Source organism: Sminthopsis crassicaudata, chromosome 6 (assembly GCF_048593235.1).
Source record: "Sminthopsis crassicaudata isolate SCR6 chromosome 6, ASM4859323v1, whole genome shotgun sequence".
Classification (NCBI taxonomy): Eukaryota; Metazoa; Chordata; class Mammalia; order Dasyuromorphia; family Dasyuridae; genus Sminthopsis; species Sminthopsis crassicaudata.
The window spans coordinates 199,540,835-199,561,156 of NC_133622.1; the positions used below are offsets into that span (position 1 = coordinate 199,540,835).

Sequence of the window (20,322 nt, forward strand, 5' to 3'; positions counted from 1 at the left end):
TAACACATCTGGCTGTATGACCCTGGCCAAGTCAACCTCTCTGATGTCCCTTGCCAGGACTGAACTTCTCATTTATAATTTACATAATCCTGTGTTTTAACAGTTCCTACTGCCGTCATATATTATTTGGATTATGGTTATCTGTGTCTGTGTCTTATCTTTCTACTGGAATGAGAGGCAATTATGATGTATGTTCTTGGGACCAGGAAGACCTGAATTTAAGCCTGCCTTCTGGACTTGAGGGCTTTATGACCGTAAGCGAATCATTTAACCTTTTAAAATCTTAGGCAGCTCTCTAAGATTATAAATTACAGAAAAAGGGCCTGATTACCTTCTTAGAGAGAGCTTTTTCACCTGGGAGGAATAAATCTCTATATCGGTGGGGTTCTAAGAAGTTTTCTTGTTTTATTTCTTGTTATAGTGTTTATATTTTTTGACTTGTACTCTTCTCGGATATCTGTAATCCTTAAGTTTTTCTCTACACATCCTGTCTCTGAAATCAATATGTTCCACTTGTATGGAGAGGATTTTTTCTTTTAGTGTTATTGCTTTTGGCATTTCTTCTTCCATATTGGCTTTCACTTTTATGTATTTGTACTCCCAACCAATTATTATTTTTTTCTTTCATTGATGAAACTTGCCACTACTGATTCAAGTTTTTCTATTTTGCCAATTATTTCTGCTGTTTAAGCCATAAATTTTGCTTTCATAATTCTTATTTCTTTTTGAACCCATTCAGGAACATCCTGCTGTGGTTTCATACTCTCTTGAGACACCATGGGGTCCTCTGCCTCATCAGATGTTGATTCATTTTCCTTTGTCTTAGAATATTTCTTCCCAGGTGTGTGACTCTTTTACCTGATTTGGAGGCCATGTTTCTTTCTGTTATTAATCTTCTCTGTTGGTTTATTTGCAAGGTCCTTAACTGAATTTTTTTTCTCCTGAGATCTTTGGTAATTTCAGTCTTTCCCCTTCTTCTTCTTCTTCTCTTACTCTTTCTCTGTGGCTCACTTTCTGACTCCTTCCCCTTTGAAGGTAGTTTCTTCGAGGACTCAAAGATTGCTTAGCTTCCTCCCGTATTGGGCAACTCACATTTTGTGACTCTCAATCTCAACCCCAAGTGACTTAGGTGGAGGCCAAGACAGAACTGGCCCCAGCAAGATGCTAGGCTCTTTGTTTTAGACTTAGGGCAATACTACTCTCCTGCTCACAAGTGTCCTGGTCCAGCTTTCTTTGCCCTATGGAAAAACAGCACACTTCTGCCCTGTTATCTCATCCTGAGGAAGCTTTTGCTTTATGGTTTCCCACGGTTCAAGGGAAAGAAAGGAGCTGCATTCTGTTGCAAGCAGGTGGGTATGCTTGCTCAGCCCCATTGCTGGGTTGTGATGGAAGAGGTGCTAGGAGAGAGTATTAGGGGTTGGGGATTAGCCCATCCTGCTGTTATTTCATTCATTTGCTATCTTGTTTGGGATTTTGATATCCTAAACCAGAGATAACTGAAATTGCTTTATCTCTTGCTTATAATTTCTATCTTGTATAAATTTGAGAAGTCATGAGAATTAGAGAGAATGTCCTTTTTTCCTATCTCTAGCCCCTTTGCTTAGCATAGTCCCTGGCACATAGTAGGTGCTTAATAAATATTTATTGAATTAAATCAAATTGAATGGCATGTAAGCAAGTGATAGGGATAAGGGGGTGGTCGAGTGCTGTGAGAGATGGGAGGAGGAAACAGAACGTGGATGGTGAGGAACTGAGCCCCAGACTTTTGACTCTTAAGTCAGTTTTCCTTTTTTCCTTCCTTTCTGCCACCTTGCCTACACGGTGGATCCCTAGGAAGTGCTTCCTTGGTGCTGGTGATTAGTTCTTTCCTGGCTAAAGCTGGCCACTGCTTCTTCAAGCTGCACTCTTAGGGGCAGGCACCAGGTGGCGCTGCCCATCAGGGAACCGAGAGCATGGCAGGAGCCTTCCAGAGGCAGGGCAGTAAGGTGTGGGTTAGCTCCTTGACCCAGCTTCTTCAGAGGGTTGTAGGGTTTGTTATTGATCCAAAGCTCTAGCCTAGAGGGATAATGAAAATTCTTAGTATAAGTCTTGCTGTTATTGACAAACCCAACCTGGGAGCCTTGAAGTAGGGGTTGGAGGTAGAAGAATAAGCTCTGATCCAGCTCCTGTTTCCTTACCCAGGGAAAACCATGAGGTAAAGAGCTCTCCTGGTGTTTGACTTTACAATAAGAGCAATGTGCTCTTGGACCAGCTCCAGTCAGAATGCGAGAGAATCACTTTTTCAGCAAACTCAGTTCAGATCATTTATTAAACACCCTTAGCCCCTGGAGGCAGATAAAAAGTTGAAAGTAGAGAGAGTCTCTCATTTTATATTCTAGTTCAGAATTAAGGCACAAAAATAAGAAAAGTATGTTTTTACCTAAGTGTAATAGGACGGGGCCGGGGAAAGATTCTTTATGTGGTCAGTGGTCAAGAATGTTATTGTCAGGGTCGTCAGGGAAGCCTTCTTGGAGGAAATGGCAGTGGAGCTGGACTTTCTAGGATGAAAGAAAGGGAGTCATTGTATAAGTAGATTGTAGACATAAGAAACAATATAAACAGACGCATGAAGCAAAAAATAAAAGTATCTCAAGTGAAAGAGAATAGGCCTGTTTGGCCAGAGGGGAAGGTCCATGGAGGAGAGGAGCCTGAGATAGTTGGAATGAAAAATAGTGTGGGATCCAGGAAGGCCTTGAGTTGTTCCTTCCTCTCACTCTTTCTGACTTGCCTTTTTTCTCCTGATAACCTATTGATGCATATCTATGCTATTGATGCATGACTTGAGCTTGTGAGCAAATTAAGTAGGAGAAGTGTGTAAAGCCCCCAAGTCCTCTTTAGGACTTGCCTCTAGGCTGCCCTGGTGGGTCCAGCATCTGCCCTGTTTGGAGCTAACTCTGGAAAAGGGAATTTCCCATAGATTTCCTAAGACATTTGAGTTCTTTAGGAAGTCATTGATTATTGAGGATTTACTTTTACAAGGCAAAATAATGGATGATTCAAAAGGATATAAGATCCCTGGCCTCTTGGAATTGACAGGTTAGGAGTGGAAGGGAGTTGACAGGTTAGGAGTGGAAGGGAGGGATCAGAAAGAGAAACCTGAGTAGAAAATTAATGTGATTCATCATATGTCAATCATACCTGGGAGATGGTGAGGGGCCTTAAAACTTAAGTCAATGAAAAGGTTGGTGGAATAGTGGATGCTTGACCCAGAGAGAAGAATCCTTGGGGAAGGAAGGCACATGAAAGTTGTCTATCAAATGGTCTAAGACAATTTGAAGGATGGTTCAGACTGTTTCATGTATTTGAAAGAAGTACCTTGATAGAGTTAGTAAAGAGCCCACTTTGGAGGCAGGAAGGTCTGGGCTCAGGTCTTGCCTCTGACAGTGCCTGGCACACAGTAGGCAATTACAGTTTATTGACTACTTATTGATTGGGTGATCCTGGTCAAGTTATTTAACATTTCAGTATTGTAGGCCAGGAACATCAAATATGGTACCTGAACCAGATTAAAATGAGATTGGAAAATATTTTTCAATAAAATACAGTAAGCTATAGATAATGTTCATTTATCTTTTCTAAGTCAATATGCAGCCACAGAGATCAGGATTTAGTGGTCCCCTCTGTTCTAAGCTTAAAAACTCCCTTAATCAATACAGATCAGAAATTGAAATTTACAGAATAGTTACTGATTTGCATTGATTAAGGAGATTTCTTTGCCAGGTTTTTTCAATACTATAAAGAAATCAAAAGTCTAGATTAAAAACAAAACAAAACAAAGCAAACAAATTTTTAAAAATCCCAAACCAAATATATGAGCAAAAGGAATTAAATTTAGAGTGCTTGACTCCATAGGACAGAACTAGGGGAGGGAAGATGGGAAGGGGGAAGACAAAGGCTTGATGTAAGAGAAAGCTTCATAGCAATTAAAGTGATTCCCAACTGTAATAGGCTTCCCCTGTCCCCAAAGATAATGGATTCCCCATCTTTGAAGATCTGAACACTGCATTGTTGAGTTAATTAAAGAAGGGATTCTTGGTTAAGTTATGGGTTGGACTAGATAATGGCTGAGGGTCCTTCAATTCCATGATTGATTTTATGGGACATGGAGAGCATCGGAGGTGGAGGAGGCAGTGTCAGCAATGATGGAGAGATTGGAATGAACATCTATATTCCAGAGATCTTGAGCTGATTAGCTTGACCATAATTGAGTTTACTTAAAGAAAGTCCTGACATCTCAAAATGTGAATGATGGAAAAGGGGAGGTTATCTAAATAATAATGCTAGAAAAGTGGATGGGGCTCTCATTGTACAAGGCCAGTCTGAAAAGCTTAGCTTTTGTCTTAGAAACAGGGAGAAGAGTTTCCAATATTAGATTTAATTCAATTCAATAAGCATTTACTAAACATGTCTCTCTCTCTCTCTCTCTCTCTCTCTCTCTCTCTCTCTCTCTCTCTCTCTCTCTCTCTCTCTCTCTCTCTCCCTCTTTCCCTCTCTCCCTCTCTCCCTGTATGTGTGTGTATCAGCACTTGTGATAGATAAGTGACGTGGGGATAAATCACTAGACCTGAAGTCAGGAAGCTTTGAGTTCAAATCCAGCCTCAAACATTTATTAATTGTATGACCCTAGACAAGTCACTTAACCTTGCCTTAATTGCCTTAAATGTAAAATAGACATAACAATAGCACTTAACCTCTTAAGGTTATTTTGAGAGTCAAATGACATAATTGTAATTGCACAGTATCAGACACATAATAGGCATTTAATAAATTCCTTCCTTTCTATGCTAGTTTCTGAGGATACCAAAAAAAAAAAAAATCAGTCTCTGCCTTCAAGAGGCTTATATTCTATTCTAAAATGCTCCAGAACTTGGGTATAGACACAGAATGAACCAGAGGCAGAGAAACTAAAGCAAAGGACATGAAGCTATTTGAATGGTCCAGGTTGGAAGTAATGAGGGATTGTGTCCATGGCAATGGTTGTTTTTATCCTTGGTTCTCAAAGAGGAACGTGGCATCAGGGAGGGGATGCCATAACATGCAAGAGAATTAGATTTAAGGGAGGGAGGGCTGTGAAAGGGCACCTGCCCTTTCCCCTCCAGAGCCATCTGGGTCCAATTGCCAAATATAGATCAGGATGACTGGAGATGGCTGAAAGGCAATGGAACAGATGGATGTGCTAGGTATGGACGAGGCAGAAACTGCAGACCTTGGTCACTGAATGTGAGAGGCAAGGAGAGGGAAGAATCAAAAGTCCTGGGACTCAGGGTCCTTGTGATGGCGAGGGTATTGGTGTCCAAGGAAATCAGGAGAAGGAGCTGGGGGAGGGGAAGATGATGGACGTGGTTTTAGACACACTGAACTTGAAGTGCTGCCTGGACACAATTGAAGCTTCATTTCTATTGATCAGTAAGTCTTTAATGAGCACCTCCGGTGTGCTTAATGAAAAGAGACATTAGATTTTTGCAGGGAGATTAATTTTCTTCCAAACTCAACATTGATGTTGAGTGCAGATGATAGAGGATCTCCTGAGAGTTAATGTTGAGTGCAGATGATACAGGATCTCATGAGAGTTCCCTAGTTTCACTGCACACAGTTCCCTAGAGATTGGGGGTTCAGAGAAGGAGGGGATTCACTTCATCAAGATCCAATTGGCAGGCTGCCAGATCCTGTAAATCCTGATATTATCAAAATGTGAATGGTGGAAAAGGGTAAGTTATTTTTTTTTTTAAAAAGGACAAAGGAACAAGTCATCCTCTCCAAACCTGGTCAGTGCCTAGCATAGTGCCTGGCACACGGTCGGCACTAAATAAATGCTCTCTGTCTTGTATCCCGAGCCCTGCGCACCAGCAAGTCTACTTCTGCATACAAAATTCTCCTGGCCTCTCTCTCCATGTTGGTTTTCGGATTTGGGTTGGGTATTCTAATTGCCATCCTGAATCTTAAAAAGATGGAAATTGGATTTGGGCAGTGGCCCAGCCAAAGCTGCATGTGGCAGGCACCCCTTCCCTTCTGTCTCGGTGCTCTTCTCCAGCCTTCCCAGCCCCACTTTGTGAATAGGTTCCCTCCCTGAGCCAGCCAGCTAGCCACCCACCCAGGGAGCTGCTTCCAGAGAACGGACAGCTCGTCCTGTCGCTACCAGGAACCAGACAGAGAAGCTGAATGATTTTACGGCGAGATTCTCTGCTGCAAAGAACCATCTTTGGAGTGGTCCCTTCTCCCCTCCCCTCTTAGAGGGCGACAGCTGGGGATTCTGTTGTTTCCTCTGTTCACCTCTGAGTTCCCCTCACTCCTAGGACCGGACTCCTTGGGGTTCTGGGACATGCTTTCTGATGTAGTCACCTCCTTCCCTCCTGTATTTCACCCCCCCTCCCAAAATGATGGTGTCAGCATGCTTTAGCCACACAGAATTTGCTATAAATTTTTCCCCCATAAAGCTATCACATGCCTTCCCATGTGTAGCTCTTGTTGCCATAGCATCAGCCTTTATACCTCGGAATCATTGGCACAGCGCACAGGCCAATACAGAGCTGCTACACCCCAGTGCTAATGCCATGGGGGGAGGGCCTTTAGCACTGAATAGGGACCATGAACAGGGCTGGGGCTGGGGCTGACGGGGGCCTCCACTGGTCCACACGGATGGGAGCTGAATGAAACGCCATTCTTTCTTCTAGGGCTCATTATGGCTTGGTGCCCCCAGCAGCTGTTTCTCCCCTTCCCTTTCCCCTCCTCCCCTTCCAATCTTTATATAGTCTCAAAGCCAGTTTTTTTTTTTTTTTTTTTTCTCTTTTTCCTCGCTCTTCCTATTCCCTCTCCTTGGACAATGTCAGGTCAGGGATCAGACAGGGTTCACCTCTAAAGTGATCATTAGGAAGGAGCTGGCAATCCTGGATTGTCATGTCAAAGCTACTCTGCCAACTCCCCGTGCACTGGGTCTCCTTGGAGAGTGACTTGGGTCTCAGTGGCCATCTGCGTCTGGCTGCAGCTGCTTTGGGTAACTGAGGTCCCCTTTCTAATTAGCAATGAGCTACCAGACCTTGATTAGGCTGGACATATGGTTTCTTTTCTTCGTGTTTGTGGCTGGGAAAGGTTAAAACTGCCAGGAAGCAAAGAGCCCTTCATGGAGAGGGAACCGTGGCAGATGGCTGACAAACCGTCATTCTACTCATCAAGCAGGGGCTCTTAACTTGAGATTCATGAAGTGATCTCAAAGGGGTCCATGAACTTTGTTGGGAAAAAAATTATTTCCTTTTTTCCCCCACTAACCTCCAACTGCAATTTAACATGTGCTTCAATTATTAAAAAAAAAGTCTTGAAAAGGTGCGGTGATTTGCCTATTACTACATAGCTATTAAATAGGCAAGAGGCAGGATTTGAATCCAGGTAATCCTGACTCGAAGTTCGGCCCATTGTCCACTAAGTCATGTTTACATTAAGAGCAACAGTCTTAAGAGTTCACATTTATGTCGTGCTTAAAGGTTTGTGAAGCTCTTTATTTACATACATCACCTCATTTCAGTTTCTCCACAACCTTGTGAGGTGGGCACTATTTTTATCTCATTTTACAAATAGAGGAATTTTTAGATTCACAGAGTGGAAGTAAACTTGCCCATGGTCACACAGCTAGTAAGTGTCAGATCAGACAGGTCTCTCCCAGTCTAGCAATCTAGTCACTACACCTTAGTATCTGTCAGGAAAGAAGGCAAAAATATGTGAAAAGTTAAACAATACAAGAGATGTTACAAGGTAGAATGTGATTAAATTTCAAATGAATCGTATCTTTAGGAAGTGAGATCAGAAGGAAGAGTTCTCTGTGGGCTGGAATGCATTGGAAGGATTTCATGAAGGAAGAGTGACTTGATCCCTGCAGTTAGGGCTGAGAAGGAAATGAATGCACAGAGAGAGGGGGATGGGAGTGATTCCAAAGAGCCTGGCAATTAGCTGTCTAAATGGAGATGAATGTTCAGTCCTTTAAATTTGGGTTTTATTGATGAGAAGCAAGGGCCTGGGATGCAGGAGATCTGGATTCTAGCCCTGGCTTTGTCATCAACTTACAGTGTGACCTTGACCAGCTTAATTCTCTCTGCATAATGGCTTCCATCCCTGTAAAATGGGAAGGGTTGGGCAGCGGATCACTGAGGGTCCTTCCAGCTACAAGAATCCATAGGAATGAAGCAGAGGCGGTTAATGATCTGTGATTGGTCTCCCTTGGTATAATGCTCACAGTTTTTAAAAAGCAACAGGAGAGAAGAAAATGAAGTTTAAAATTTTTACTTATATTGTGTAAAGTTGCTCATACTCAGTGCTTTGAGGGATGGAAGTAACCTTATTAAAATGGTGATTTCCCTACCTATTGCATTATTATTTAATTCAGGGATTTGACTGTGATAGGAGACAGGAGACAGGAGTAAGCTGGAATCAGGACTGCTTCCTACTCCAATCCAAACTAACTCAATAAGCATTTATTAGTGTAAAGCTCTGGGGACCAAAAACAATACAGAAAATAGAACTATCCCTCAAGGAGATTACATTCGGTTGAAGCTGGGGGTACAGAGACAAAATGAAAAACAAAATAACAAGATGATTCCTGCTTCCAGGCTAATCATCTATTAGAGTAGCAATGTTTGAACATGTAAGTAAAGACACGATTTAAGGAGAGAGAGAGAACACAACCAAGGAAAGGAGAAAAGACTTCCTAAAGGAAGTGGCACCTGAGTTTTGCCTTGAAGTCATAGATGTGGAGTGAGGAAGGAAAGCCTGGCTCATAGATATAGGTGCTTAATAAATGCTCATTGATTAGTTGATTGAGTATATTTCAATCCTAGAATACGACTGTTACAAAGGAATAGAGGTGAGAGATGGAATTCTGAGTCTGGGTCCCTTCAAACAGACAGTTTGGTTAGAATCCAAAGTGCCTGAGAAGAGTAATATGAGATAAACCTGAAAAGATAGGCTATTGCCTTCTGTGGAGGGCTTTAAATGCCAAGCTGAGGAGTTTGACATGCTAATAATACTCTCCTTCTGGAAAAAAAGGATTACCTTCTATTTCTTGAGCATGAGGTGGATAGATGACAGATGAGAGAGAGAAAGAGAGAGAGGGGGAGAGAGAGAGAGAGAGAGAGAGAGAGAGAGAGAGAGAGAGAGAGAGAGAGAGAGAGAGAGAGAGAGAGAGAGAGAGAGAGAAAGGAGAGAGAGAGAAAGGAGAGAGAGAGAGAGAGAAGGGAGAAACAGAAAGAGAGAGAGAGAAGGGAGAAACAGAAAGAGAGAGAGAGAGAGAGAGAAGAGAAAGTAAGAGAGAGAGAGAGGGAGGGGGAAAGGGAAGGAGAGATAAATAGATGGAGAGAGGAGAGACACAGACATACAAAAAGACAGAGAGAGATATATAGGTGATGTTGCATACATACATATGTAGATAGATGGGTAAATAGAGAGAGAGAGGCAGAAAAAGAAAGAGAGAGCGAGCAACAGAGATGGAGAAAGACAGAGACAGATAAATAGATACATAGGTAGATGATTAGATACATCTATACATATGTAGATATATGGATAAATACATACATAGTTCAATATCTGAGTCAAGAATTCATCTACAACATGCCTGATTAATGTCCACTTAGTTTTTACTTGAAGACCTTTAGTCATGGGAAAATTTCAATTTACTGAGACAGCCCATTTCATTTTTGGAGATTTTAATTGTTAGGTTTGCATTGAACCTAATCTGCCTTTCTGCAACATCAAGTAATTAATAGATTTTGATTACATCCATTGTATACAGAATAAGAAACAAGCTTTAGATAAAGCTTGTTTCCTGCCTGCAGTGAGGTTATAGTCTAGTAAAAGAGTAAGACACCAATGTTAAAAGCTAGAAAGGTGGATGGATGGGTAGATAAATAGATCGATAGAAAGATAGATTGTAGATGGATGGATGCATAAATATCTATACATATGTAGGTAGAGGAATAGATACACAGGTGGATGTTTAGATAGAGCATTTATCACTTATTAGGCTTAGTCCTGGGAATACTAATATAAGCAAAAAACAGACATAAGGAGCTAGAAAGGGGCAGGGTATAAGGCTGCTGTCTAGACGATGGAGAAATCTAGAGATAGAGGAGTAGAGCTGGGAGTGAGGTGACCATTGCCTGGGTCCTTTATAAAATGGTGGTCCAAGCTAGGAATTCACCAGTCAAGAGAATGGGGCTCAGGGTGGAGACATCTCTATGGTGGAAACCTACTGGTGAATGAATAGAGAAATCCAGAGATTAAGGAGCAGCCCTTGGAGGAGGCAGGCCCAGGCCCTCATGGCCTATTTTTTAGGGCAGCTCCCTGGTATCCCCCAGCACAGTGAGAAAGAAGGCCAGTATCTCAAGTGGAGGATCCAGACATGATAGAAAACTCTCTACACATCACCCACTTGTAGTAGACTCCACTTACTTCCAAGGGCAGGAAACCCGGTGTTAGACAATAATCCCTCTCAGTATCCTGTGCATTTCCTGGGGCTCTTCCAAATGATCCAGGCACTCTTTCACTTATTTGCCCTCCACAGTATTCCTGTTGAGTTCTCCCCAGGCCCTGGTTTTGTTCAGGCCTTGAAGATGAGTCGAGGGTGTTTGGACATTCCTTTTCACCATTTTTCCCTGGGTAAGTTAAGGCCACCTGAAGCATGTCTGCTTTCTCCAGACGATAAGCCTGTGCTTGGCAGTAGTGAGAAGAAGCTCACGGGATGGTCTTCCAAGGCCAATAGCTCCTCTTAATTAGGACCCAGGGGGCTCCTTGTTGCTGCTGAGTTTCTGGCCATTTCCTCTCATTATCTCTTAGGAGGAGTTAAATTTGCCCCAAATGGAAACTGTGAGGCAGAGAAGAGCTCTCATCCACAACTCAGACACTTTGACCCAGTTGTAGATTCAGAGTTCTAAGCATTTCCAAAATATTATGAGCAGTTACACAGGGTCTGCATAATGAGAAACTGGCTGTTCCTGGTGAATAATAATAATGCTAATTGCTCATATTTCCCTAGGCTTAAAGTCTCAGTAACCTTGTGAGGTAGGTAAAGCAATGTATTCTTACCCCCATTTTACAGAGAGGGAAACTGAGACTAAGTTGAAAGAATTTGCCCAAGATATATATTTAATATAAAAATCTAACTTCCTGATTATAAGTCCTGATCTTAAGTGCTACATCACTTCTGCTTGGGGCTAACACTGATGGACTAGCAAATGTATTAGTTATGCTCAGTGGTATAAGCCCAGAGTAGGGCTGTGTTTATACCTATTACACCCCATCAGTAAAAGATAGTCTTAAGATGTCACATTCTATATGTACAGCTCTTCCCATCATTTTTTTTTTCCTCTTTAGTAGCTTAGATTATATAGACTGAGTTGTTTTTGTCTTAATTTTTTTGATAATTAAGAACAAAACTGTAACTTGGGAGGGACAAGTGGGGCTTTATTGCATGATGCCAAAATTTAGAGGGTCTTGGAAGTACTTGTGCTTCTTGATCAGGTAGAAACAAGTGATCTTAGCTAGCAGCAATAATTAGTTGAAATAAGGAGCTACTATATGATGCAATTCATTCCTCTATCTCTGAGAGCGAAGGACTCTTTAGCAGTAGCCTCATGGCATGCCATGGTCTTTGCCCACGGGTGACATGATCAAGGACCTCCATCTTTCCTTCAAAAGATCCTTTTACTCCAAAGTCTGAGATCTTTTTTCTTCTCTAACTCCCACCTCTGAGGAATGTCAAATCTTTGGTCTTTGTGTGTTTTATGTTTTTATTCTTTAATAAGATGTCATTGTTATATTTTCAATTATATTTCATTGTTTTCAATTACCAAAAATTATTATTCTCCTTCCCACTTCACCCTTTTCTCCCCAATGCAAGAAAAAGAAAACTCTCATAACTAATATATAAAGTCAAGCAAAACAAATTCCCATGCTGGTCAAATCCAAAAATTTGAGCCTCATTTGGCACATTACTCCATCACTTATACATCAGGAGGCAGCCAGGTAGCATTCGTCATCATCAACTTCTGGAGTCATGGTTGCTCACAGTATTGATTAGAATTCTTAAGTCTTTAAAAATAGCTCATTTTAACATTGTTGTTATTATGGAAATTACTCTCCCATTTCTACTCACTTCACTCTGCATTAGTTCATACAAGTCTTTCCAGCTTTCTTTGCAATTGACTCTTTGATAATTTCTTAGAGCACAATATTATTCCATTATATTAATATAGCATAATGTCCAGTCATTCTTCAATTGATATACATTCCATACTTTATTCTTTACTACAAAAGAGGGGATTATATATGTATGCATATATGTATCATGTATTTTTTATATAATATATATTAAATAGTGAGCTTTTTCCTCTTTCTTTGAACTTTGTATAGGCCTAGGTCAAATTATATGCCCATGTTAGTAATTCTTTAGGCACTAAATTGCTTTACAGAATGGTGGACCAGTTCTGGCTCAAGGAGCTTCAGAAACAACTGAAAAATGACAATAACAAAAAATTATTAATGATGAGCATCTAAGTGGAACTGAGTGCCAAACCTGACACCAATTTTTTCAGTTTAAATCTGTCCTCACACACTTCCTAGTTGTGGGCAAGTCACTTAATACTGTTTGCTTCAGTTTCCTCATCTGTAAAATAAGTTGGAGAAGAAAATAGCAAACCATTCTAGTATCTTTACCAAGAAAACTCCAAATGGGGACATGACTGAAACAATTCAACACTAACAATGATAACAAGAAGTTATTCATGACGTAGCATCTTTTCATATCACTGTAGATAACTTGGATTTCTTCCCTTGAAAATTGTCTGCTCATAAACTTTGATAATTTACTAAATGAGGATTGGTTCTTCTTTAAAAATTAAATCAATTCCTTATAAATCTTGGAAATAGGTTTCTGCATTTTTTCTCTTCCTGGACTCATGGATTTTTTGTTTCCTTTTCCAGATGGCATGTGGGTCTGAACATAACCTGGCTGTGGTGGGTAAGTTAATTTTCTTTAAAGCATTTGGGACATTCTCTATTCCTATCATTTATTTGTAAATGAAGTAAAAATATGAATAACCAAAATGATTTTAGGATGAGAAATTCTGGATTAAGGAATTTTACCATATATCAATGGACAACCAGGAACTCCTTTGACTTAAAGCTTTGTTAAAAATATTCCTAAAATGTTTGAATTCATTCTCAGATTTTAGGAAATTAAACTAAGTGAAAAAGCTCAAGTTTTGTTTGGTGACTGAGCATCTTTCGTTCTCCAGGGTCATGTTGGGGAGTGGGATTGGGAGGAGCGTAATCACTGTCCTTCAGTACTTGAGAGAGTTGTCTTGGAGAAGAGGGTTCAGCTATTTTCAGTTAGCCCTAATGGGCAGAACTAGGAGGAAAATGGGTAGAAATTGTAGAGAGACATATTAGATATTTAGAAATAATATTTAATATTTTAAATTTAATATTAAATATTAATATAAAATTAATATTTAGAAATCTCTCAAAGTAGGATGGATAGGCTATTTTAAGATTCTCATACTAGGAGTTCCATCCCTAAGAAGAATGGGATAGAAAGGTCCTTAAGTTCCCATAGGGGATTTTTGCAGTTCATAAAACCCTGGGAAGCTGTGATCCTGGAAAGATGATTTCTCTGTGTCCAGGAATGTAGATGTCGATGATTTAGGAGATTTGTTCTGAGTCTGAAAGCAGCTCTTTAAATAAATCTTCTATCCTAGATTATTTGCTTGGGATTTGGCTCTCTCCCTCTTCAGCTCTCCTGTAGTTTTCTGAGTTTTCACTCCCTTCCCATATTGTTCTCTTCCTCCCAATTTGTAGAGTTTCTCCCTTATGGTAGGTGTTTGCTGAAGTATTTGGGGATTATTTGGTCAAAAATTCTGGTTAATTCCTTTCAATTGGATTTCCAGGATTCAGAATTTTATTACCTTTTTATTTTTATAAACAGTCATAACCAACTAATTCTGAGAAAACTCATGGATCAGTGGCTTGAAGTACTATCTTCAAGGTCTGAATGAGAAGCACAATGGAGCCATTGTAAATAAAGATAAAATGAGTATATGGGGGGAGCAGTGGGATTTCAAAGAGACAAGGAGTAAGTCAGAAGAGCAGTGGAAAGGAAGAAGAGAAACAGCATGGTACAATGGGAAGAACACTGGCTCAGAAACCAGAGGACCTGAATTCAAATTCCACTTTTGAAATGTACTTATTGAATGCCTTTGAATGACCAAATCAGTTAACCTCAATTGTCTTCAGGTTTTTTTTATCTGTAAATGAAAAAGTTGGACTAGACAGTCTCTGAGATCTCTTCTAACTAGATTTTTGATTTGATGTGACAACAAGTGCCAATCCTGGGACATTTTTTATGAATGAGGGATAGCTTGGTATATTAGAAAGAACACCAACTTTGAAGAGAGGACCTGGAGTCAAATTCTGACTCTGCTATTTAAAGCTTCAATGAATTTTGTCAAATCACCCTCTTTGGTGGGTTTCAGTTTTCTTTATAGAATTAACAGATTGAACTAGATAATCTCTAATCATATGTCCAGTTTTAAATCTTATTCTATGAATTAGGCTACAGAGAAGATTATTGTATAGGATTGAACTGGGCAAGGTGACAGCAGAGGTTCCTTTCAGCTCAGAGATTCTGTGATTCTTCTCACTTGTAGTGATGAACCCATTGTATCTTACTGTTGAAAGCATCCTAGGTTTTGCTACTGAACTAAGTTGTGCTAAGTAACCCAGTGGATAAAGCACTGGCTTCACAATTAGGAAGATCCATAGTCAGTCCTTCCCCAGACAATCATCCACATCTTTGACAATTCACTTAACTCCTCTCTGCCTCAGTCTCATCCTTTGTAAAATAGGGTTAATAATAGCATCGCTTTATTAGGTTGTTGTGAGGCTCAAATGATTATAGACTTTGTAAACCTCAAAGCATAATCGAAATTCTATCTGTTTTTATTATTGTGCACTGATTGATTTGGTTCTGTGAGAGAGAACAGAGGTAAAGCATTTCAATTTCTCCTTTCCAGTGCTAATTAATAGGAGAGAAGGATGATGTTTGGCATCCCTTTCTCATTACTAATTGGATAGCTACATGTCTGTTTTGGATCTGAGTAATAGATTTTAATGAGTATTTGTCTTTTAGTTTGAAAAACAAGTCTGATGGTTTGATAAAGTGACCTTTTTTTCCTTTGAGTAGAATACCCTAACTCCTCCTATACTTCAGGCTGTGTCTGTGAGAAGAGGTTTTTAGGGTCCAATCCCTGCCCATCTGTGACTCCACTGGGAAAATCTTGCCAAGTGCAACATTCTGGAGCCATGCATTTTTTCCTGTGGTGATCGAACATTGCAATTTAGATTAACTAACATTTATTAAGCGCTCTCTATGTGTCAGGCACTGTAAGGTGTTAGGGATACAAAGACAAAACTCAAATTGTCCTGCCCTCCAGGAGTTTATATTCTGTTGTGGGGAGGAAAAGATAAATGAATGAATGATATGTAGTAAGGAAATGCAGAGTAATTGGGGATGAGTGTCCAAAGTTCCATCTTTCTTATAGATGATCAAATCCTTGGAGCTGCTTACCTTTCCAGATTAGTACTGATTTCTACCAAGCTGGAAAGATCTCAAATATGAGCCCAGCAACAGATTATTTCTAATGTCTCAGTGTTATTTAACCAAGTTTGAAGAGGTTTATTATTGAAGAATTGATCACCAGGAAATGGTTGTTTAAAGCTACTGTTTAATGAATGTTTGTTGAATGAATGGCAAAGTTCTACTACCCTTTAAAAGTTCCCTGGAAGAAGCAGATGGAGAAACCTTTAAGTTAGGGCCCATCACCACAGCTCAAGAGCTCTTTGTGATGCTTTTCAGAGGCTGTCCATTTAACCTTTCTTTCTTGAGAGTTGGGAATGTGAGGTGTTAGAGAAGCTAAGAGTCAAAATTATGTCTTTGTAAGTAGAAGTAAACCTGCTGACATTCTGTGTATGTAATACTGGAAACATGTGAAGACCATCAGTTATTTTTCAAGAATCTGCATTAAAAACTGTCTGTGGACTCATATGAAAACTCATGTGCCTAAAAATTTGGTTATCTTTAGATAATGTGAGCCACGAATTTTTGCTGAACTTCCTTTTTTCAAAAAATAAGTTTTACTTATATTTTTTTAAAAAAAGCTTTAAGTCACCATTTAAACTGTTCCCCACCTCAAACTCTTTTTTAATAAAGAGAAGGTTAAGCAAAACAAATTGATATATCAGCCATGTCCAACAATATATATAACAGTCTAAGTCCATAGTCTACTACCTGTCTATTGAGAAGAGGGAAATATTTCAATATCAGTCCTTTGGATTCAGGATCATGAGAGTAATCAGAATTCCAATGTCTTTTACTGTTGTGGTTGGTTTTTTTTTTTTTTTTTATTGTTCTGTGATCATTATTTATATTGCTCTATTGGTTCTGTTTTTTTTTTTTTTTCATTTCCACAATATAACAAACATCTTTCCTTTTTTATTGTCTTTAACTTTCTTTGCCAGTTCATGCTAATTTTAATTGTATCATACTATGATTTTAGATATTTATACTATTCCATTGCCTATTCTTGCTATCAGACTCTTTATAGATGTTTATATAAAATAATCAAACCAGGTTAATGAGTGCTATGCCCCCTCATGGTTTTTCCCACAATTCCCCCTTTACCTCCTCATCAGGATTGTTTTTCATTGTGTCTTTAGTCATTCTTCAGAGAATTCTATCCCTTATGGGCAGACTCCCTCAGTAGAATTTTAATTCATAGAATACTATGTTTTCTTTCTCTGAATCCTTGAAATCTGCTTCCTAAAAATCTAGGCAGTCTGTCAGACTATTTTTAGCTATCAGAGAATCATAAATCATAGAATTAGAGCTTCAAGAGATCTTAAAGGTCTTCCAGTTCAAGTCCCTCATTTTACAGATAAAGGAACTGAGCCAAGTGACTTGCCTAGGATCACAGAACTAACGAGTAACTGAGAAGACTTTGAACCCAAACCTTTATGATTCAAAGACAATTGCTCTACTCATTCACTCTGCCACAATTCTTTCTCTCCTTTCCTATCACAGATTCTAAAATGGTGCACTTTCCCCAAAGTGCCTGTTATTTCTCCTTCAGCTGCCGGTTTCTTTTTGATAGTGAGAGTGGGGTTCAGAATAGCAGTTTTGTTCATTGGTTCATCCCCCTTCCAAATGATGAAATTATCATAAAGACAAGCCAAGAAACTATCAACTGCTTTGCTTTTGGCAGAGAGGGAGTAAAAAAAGATTCCAGGTAATTGAAGTCCTTAATCACTATTGTATCATGCCTCTGTGCCAGGCTTAAGATCTTTTCCTTGAACTCGTCATCTGTTTCCTCTTTCTGTCCAGATGGTCTGTAGTGTACTTTGATAACAATGTCATCTTTCTTTCTGTCTCTGTTGATCTTCACTCAGATGTTCACCCCCATGTGCCTCCCAACCTCCTTGTCTTTTTTCTCAAATTCTCATCAAAACCTTGTTGGCCTGAAGTAAGCATATTCATAAGGATGTTATTAAAATTAGTTCTCTTTTTCACTGTCATCTCACTTTTTTGCCCTTAATCCTAAATTCCCACTTTTGACATTTGACTCAGTTGGACAGATGGTGACATTATCTTTACCTTCAACTTTATCAAAACGATTCTTCTTGTTTCAAACCCATTCTGCCTTCATGACTACCCACTCAGGTCCTGCTTTCTAGCAGAGAGATGCTTCTAGTTCTCATCTCATTAGCAGATTGAGATAATTCATAGATCCTGAGCCAATGTCTTTCTTGGTGCAGGTTCCCAGCCATACTCATTACCTCATGTTTTCTGATAACCCTCTTGGGTATGCCCAGGGTAGTGATCTTCCAGCACCCCATAGCTGCCAGTTTATAATAAACAAAATATTTTAAACAGACGTATTAAAACTAAGTGATATGATTTTTACTAAGGGAAGAGAAGGGTATTCTAATGTCATTCAACAATAATTCCATTCAAGAAATATTTGTTAAGTTCCTACTATATGCCAGACACTATACTAAATGCTGAGGGTATGAATAAGAGAAAGAAAGGTAGTCCCTGCTCTCAGATGCTTATATTCTAATGGATAACACATAGAAGGAAGATGAAAAGAAGGGGAGGAGCAACAATGGAGTACAAGATGTTTCATGGAATAGAAAACAAGTAGAGCAGCTGATAGAAAATGGAGTTACCTGCAAAGTTCTGTTAGTTCAGAATCTTCTATTAAAAGAAGGCTTTGAGAAGAATTTATTAATCTACCCCCTCCCCCCCAGTCCTTCATTGAAAAGGAGGAGGCAAGTGAGGAAGATAAGATGTTGAGAATCAAAAACTGAGTCAATCAAGAGGGTGATGAGATTACATGATTTTAAGTATTATATCTATGGATTCATTTTATTGCACTTAGGGATATTATGTTCACCTACCATAAAACATGAAATTGATGTCTGGGTAAACAGCTATATCTTGATTTCATAATAATCTCACTGGAATATTGGTTATTCCAAAGCATTACAATTAACTAAAAGTTCCTTATCTTTTTGAGAAACATCCATGACATTAAGTCTGTACATTTCTGAGTAAAACTGAATAGAAAACATCCATAGGAATCCCAAATTATTAAAAAGCATCTCTGATCAATCCTTGGTGCCACGAGGCTCTGAAACAACACAGGCATTGTGTGTATATACTTCTAAACTAATATAATCCAGGGCTATCTCCAGTCATCTTGATCTCTATCTTGCTAATGGATCCAGATGGCTCTGGTGGGGAAAGTGAGGCAGGTGATCTCGCACAGCCCTTCCTTACTTAAATCCAATTCTCTTGCATGTCATGACATCATCTCCCTGTATCATGGTCCTCTAAGAGAATAAAGGGCAAATAACAATCCAGTCCACTTCAATCTAAAATGCTGTCCTAGGTGCTGAAGGGTACATAAATAAAAAAGCAATGTTAAGTCTTGCCCTCAGGGACCTTACATTCTGCTTCATCATCCTTATTAAATATCTTAGGATTTTAATTCTGGCATCCTTCTTTCATCCATGGGTAACCACTCCAGAGTAAAATCTTTTCAAATAAGAGTCAGTCTTTAAGAGAAGGGAGCAAAGGTTTCAGGATGGTATCCATGGACAAGACAGCAGCACCAATAGCTGTAGAATGCTATGACCTTTCTGTAGCAGATAAGAAGCCAGAAAAAGGTGCCATTTTCAGCTCAAGGGAATTCTGTTCACTGCAGTGTCTGATATCCCATCCTAGGGGCAAAGCAAGCTCTCATAGCAACGATCACACATCCTTTCTTGTCTTTTCTTTGTTTGGCAGTTCTACTGGGAGGCCTTTTTGGTCTACCCTTTGTGCTGGGATACAGGTGCTCCCCAGGAAATTCTGGCCCTATGGCCTATTGTGTTATTCATTATACATGAAAAAACTTGCTGAGCCCCGGTCTCCATTGTAGAGTTTCCTGGCAAAGCAACACAAGATCATGTTACATGGCAAGGCCTTGCCTCATTACTGGCTAATCCTATTCATTGGTTATTAAATGATTTCTAGCCAAGAGCTGCAAAGCCCCATTTCTATTGTCAGCCATGTTTGACTTGGACATTAAAATGTGCTCTCTTCCCCCATCACTACATTGATTCTTGGTTCTTGACTCTGATTTTGCTTACCTGGATTACCTAAGAGAAGAATAGCACTTCCTGTTCTTGCCTAAATTTCCTTCTTTCAGAGAAACTTCAGGAGTCCTGCCTATCTATGTGTTCATTCCATCTATCTGTCCATATGTCCACTGTTTGGTGCTCAGATCTCCTCTGGACACCAGGGGGAGATGCCATGAATGAGAAGTATGACAGCCCCTCCCAGAACTGGTCAAGTTGGGAAGAACAGAAGTGTCCATGTGAAAAATTAGTGACAATGCAGAGTAATCTGAGAAGTGACCAATAACAGTACAGGCAGTTGGTGCTATAAGAATTTTTTGGGGGGGAGATCCTTGTGGACTAGATATTCAGGGAAGATTTACTGGAAGATATAGAACTCTTAATGATAAGTAAAATTTCTGAAAGTGGAAAGGAGAGAAAATTAAGGATTTAAAAAAAAAAAAATATATATATATATATATAAAATTCACCTGATGTACACTTGTGTGTACACACACACACACACACAAATCTTGCACTGTATAAGTTGAGTACCTCAATGGAATATAAATTCCTTGAAAGGAGCAC

At 39.6% G+C, this 20,322-nt stretch overlaps 1 protein-coding gene across 2 annotated transcripts in view; it reads left to right on the forward strand.

Moving 5' to 3' along the window:
- SERGEF (secretion regulating guanine nucleotide exchange factor) overlaps positions 1 to 20,322 on the forward strand; it is a 224,612-nt gene that overhangs the window by 125,390 nt on the left and 78,900 nt on the right. For both annotated transcript variants that reach the window (XM_074275230.1, XM_074275232.1), the window contains exon 10: positions 13,000 to 13,036. In XM_074275230.1, coding sequence (XP_074131331.1) covers positions 13,000 to 13,036 — 37 coding nt within the window. The remainder of the gene's footprint in view (positions 1 to 12,999; positions 13,037 to 20,322) is intronic.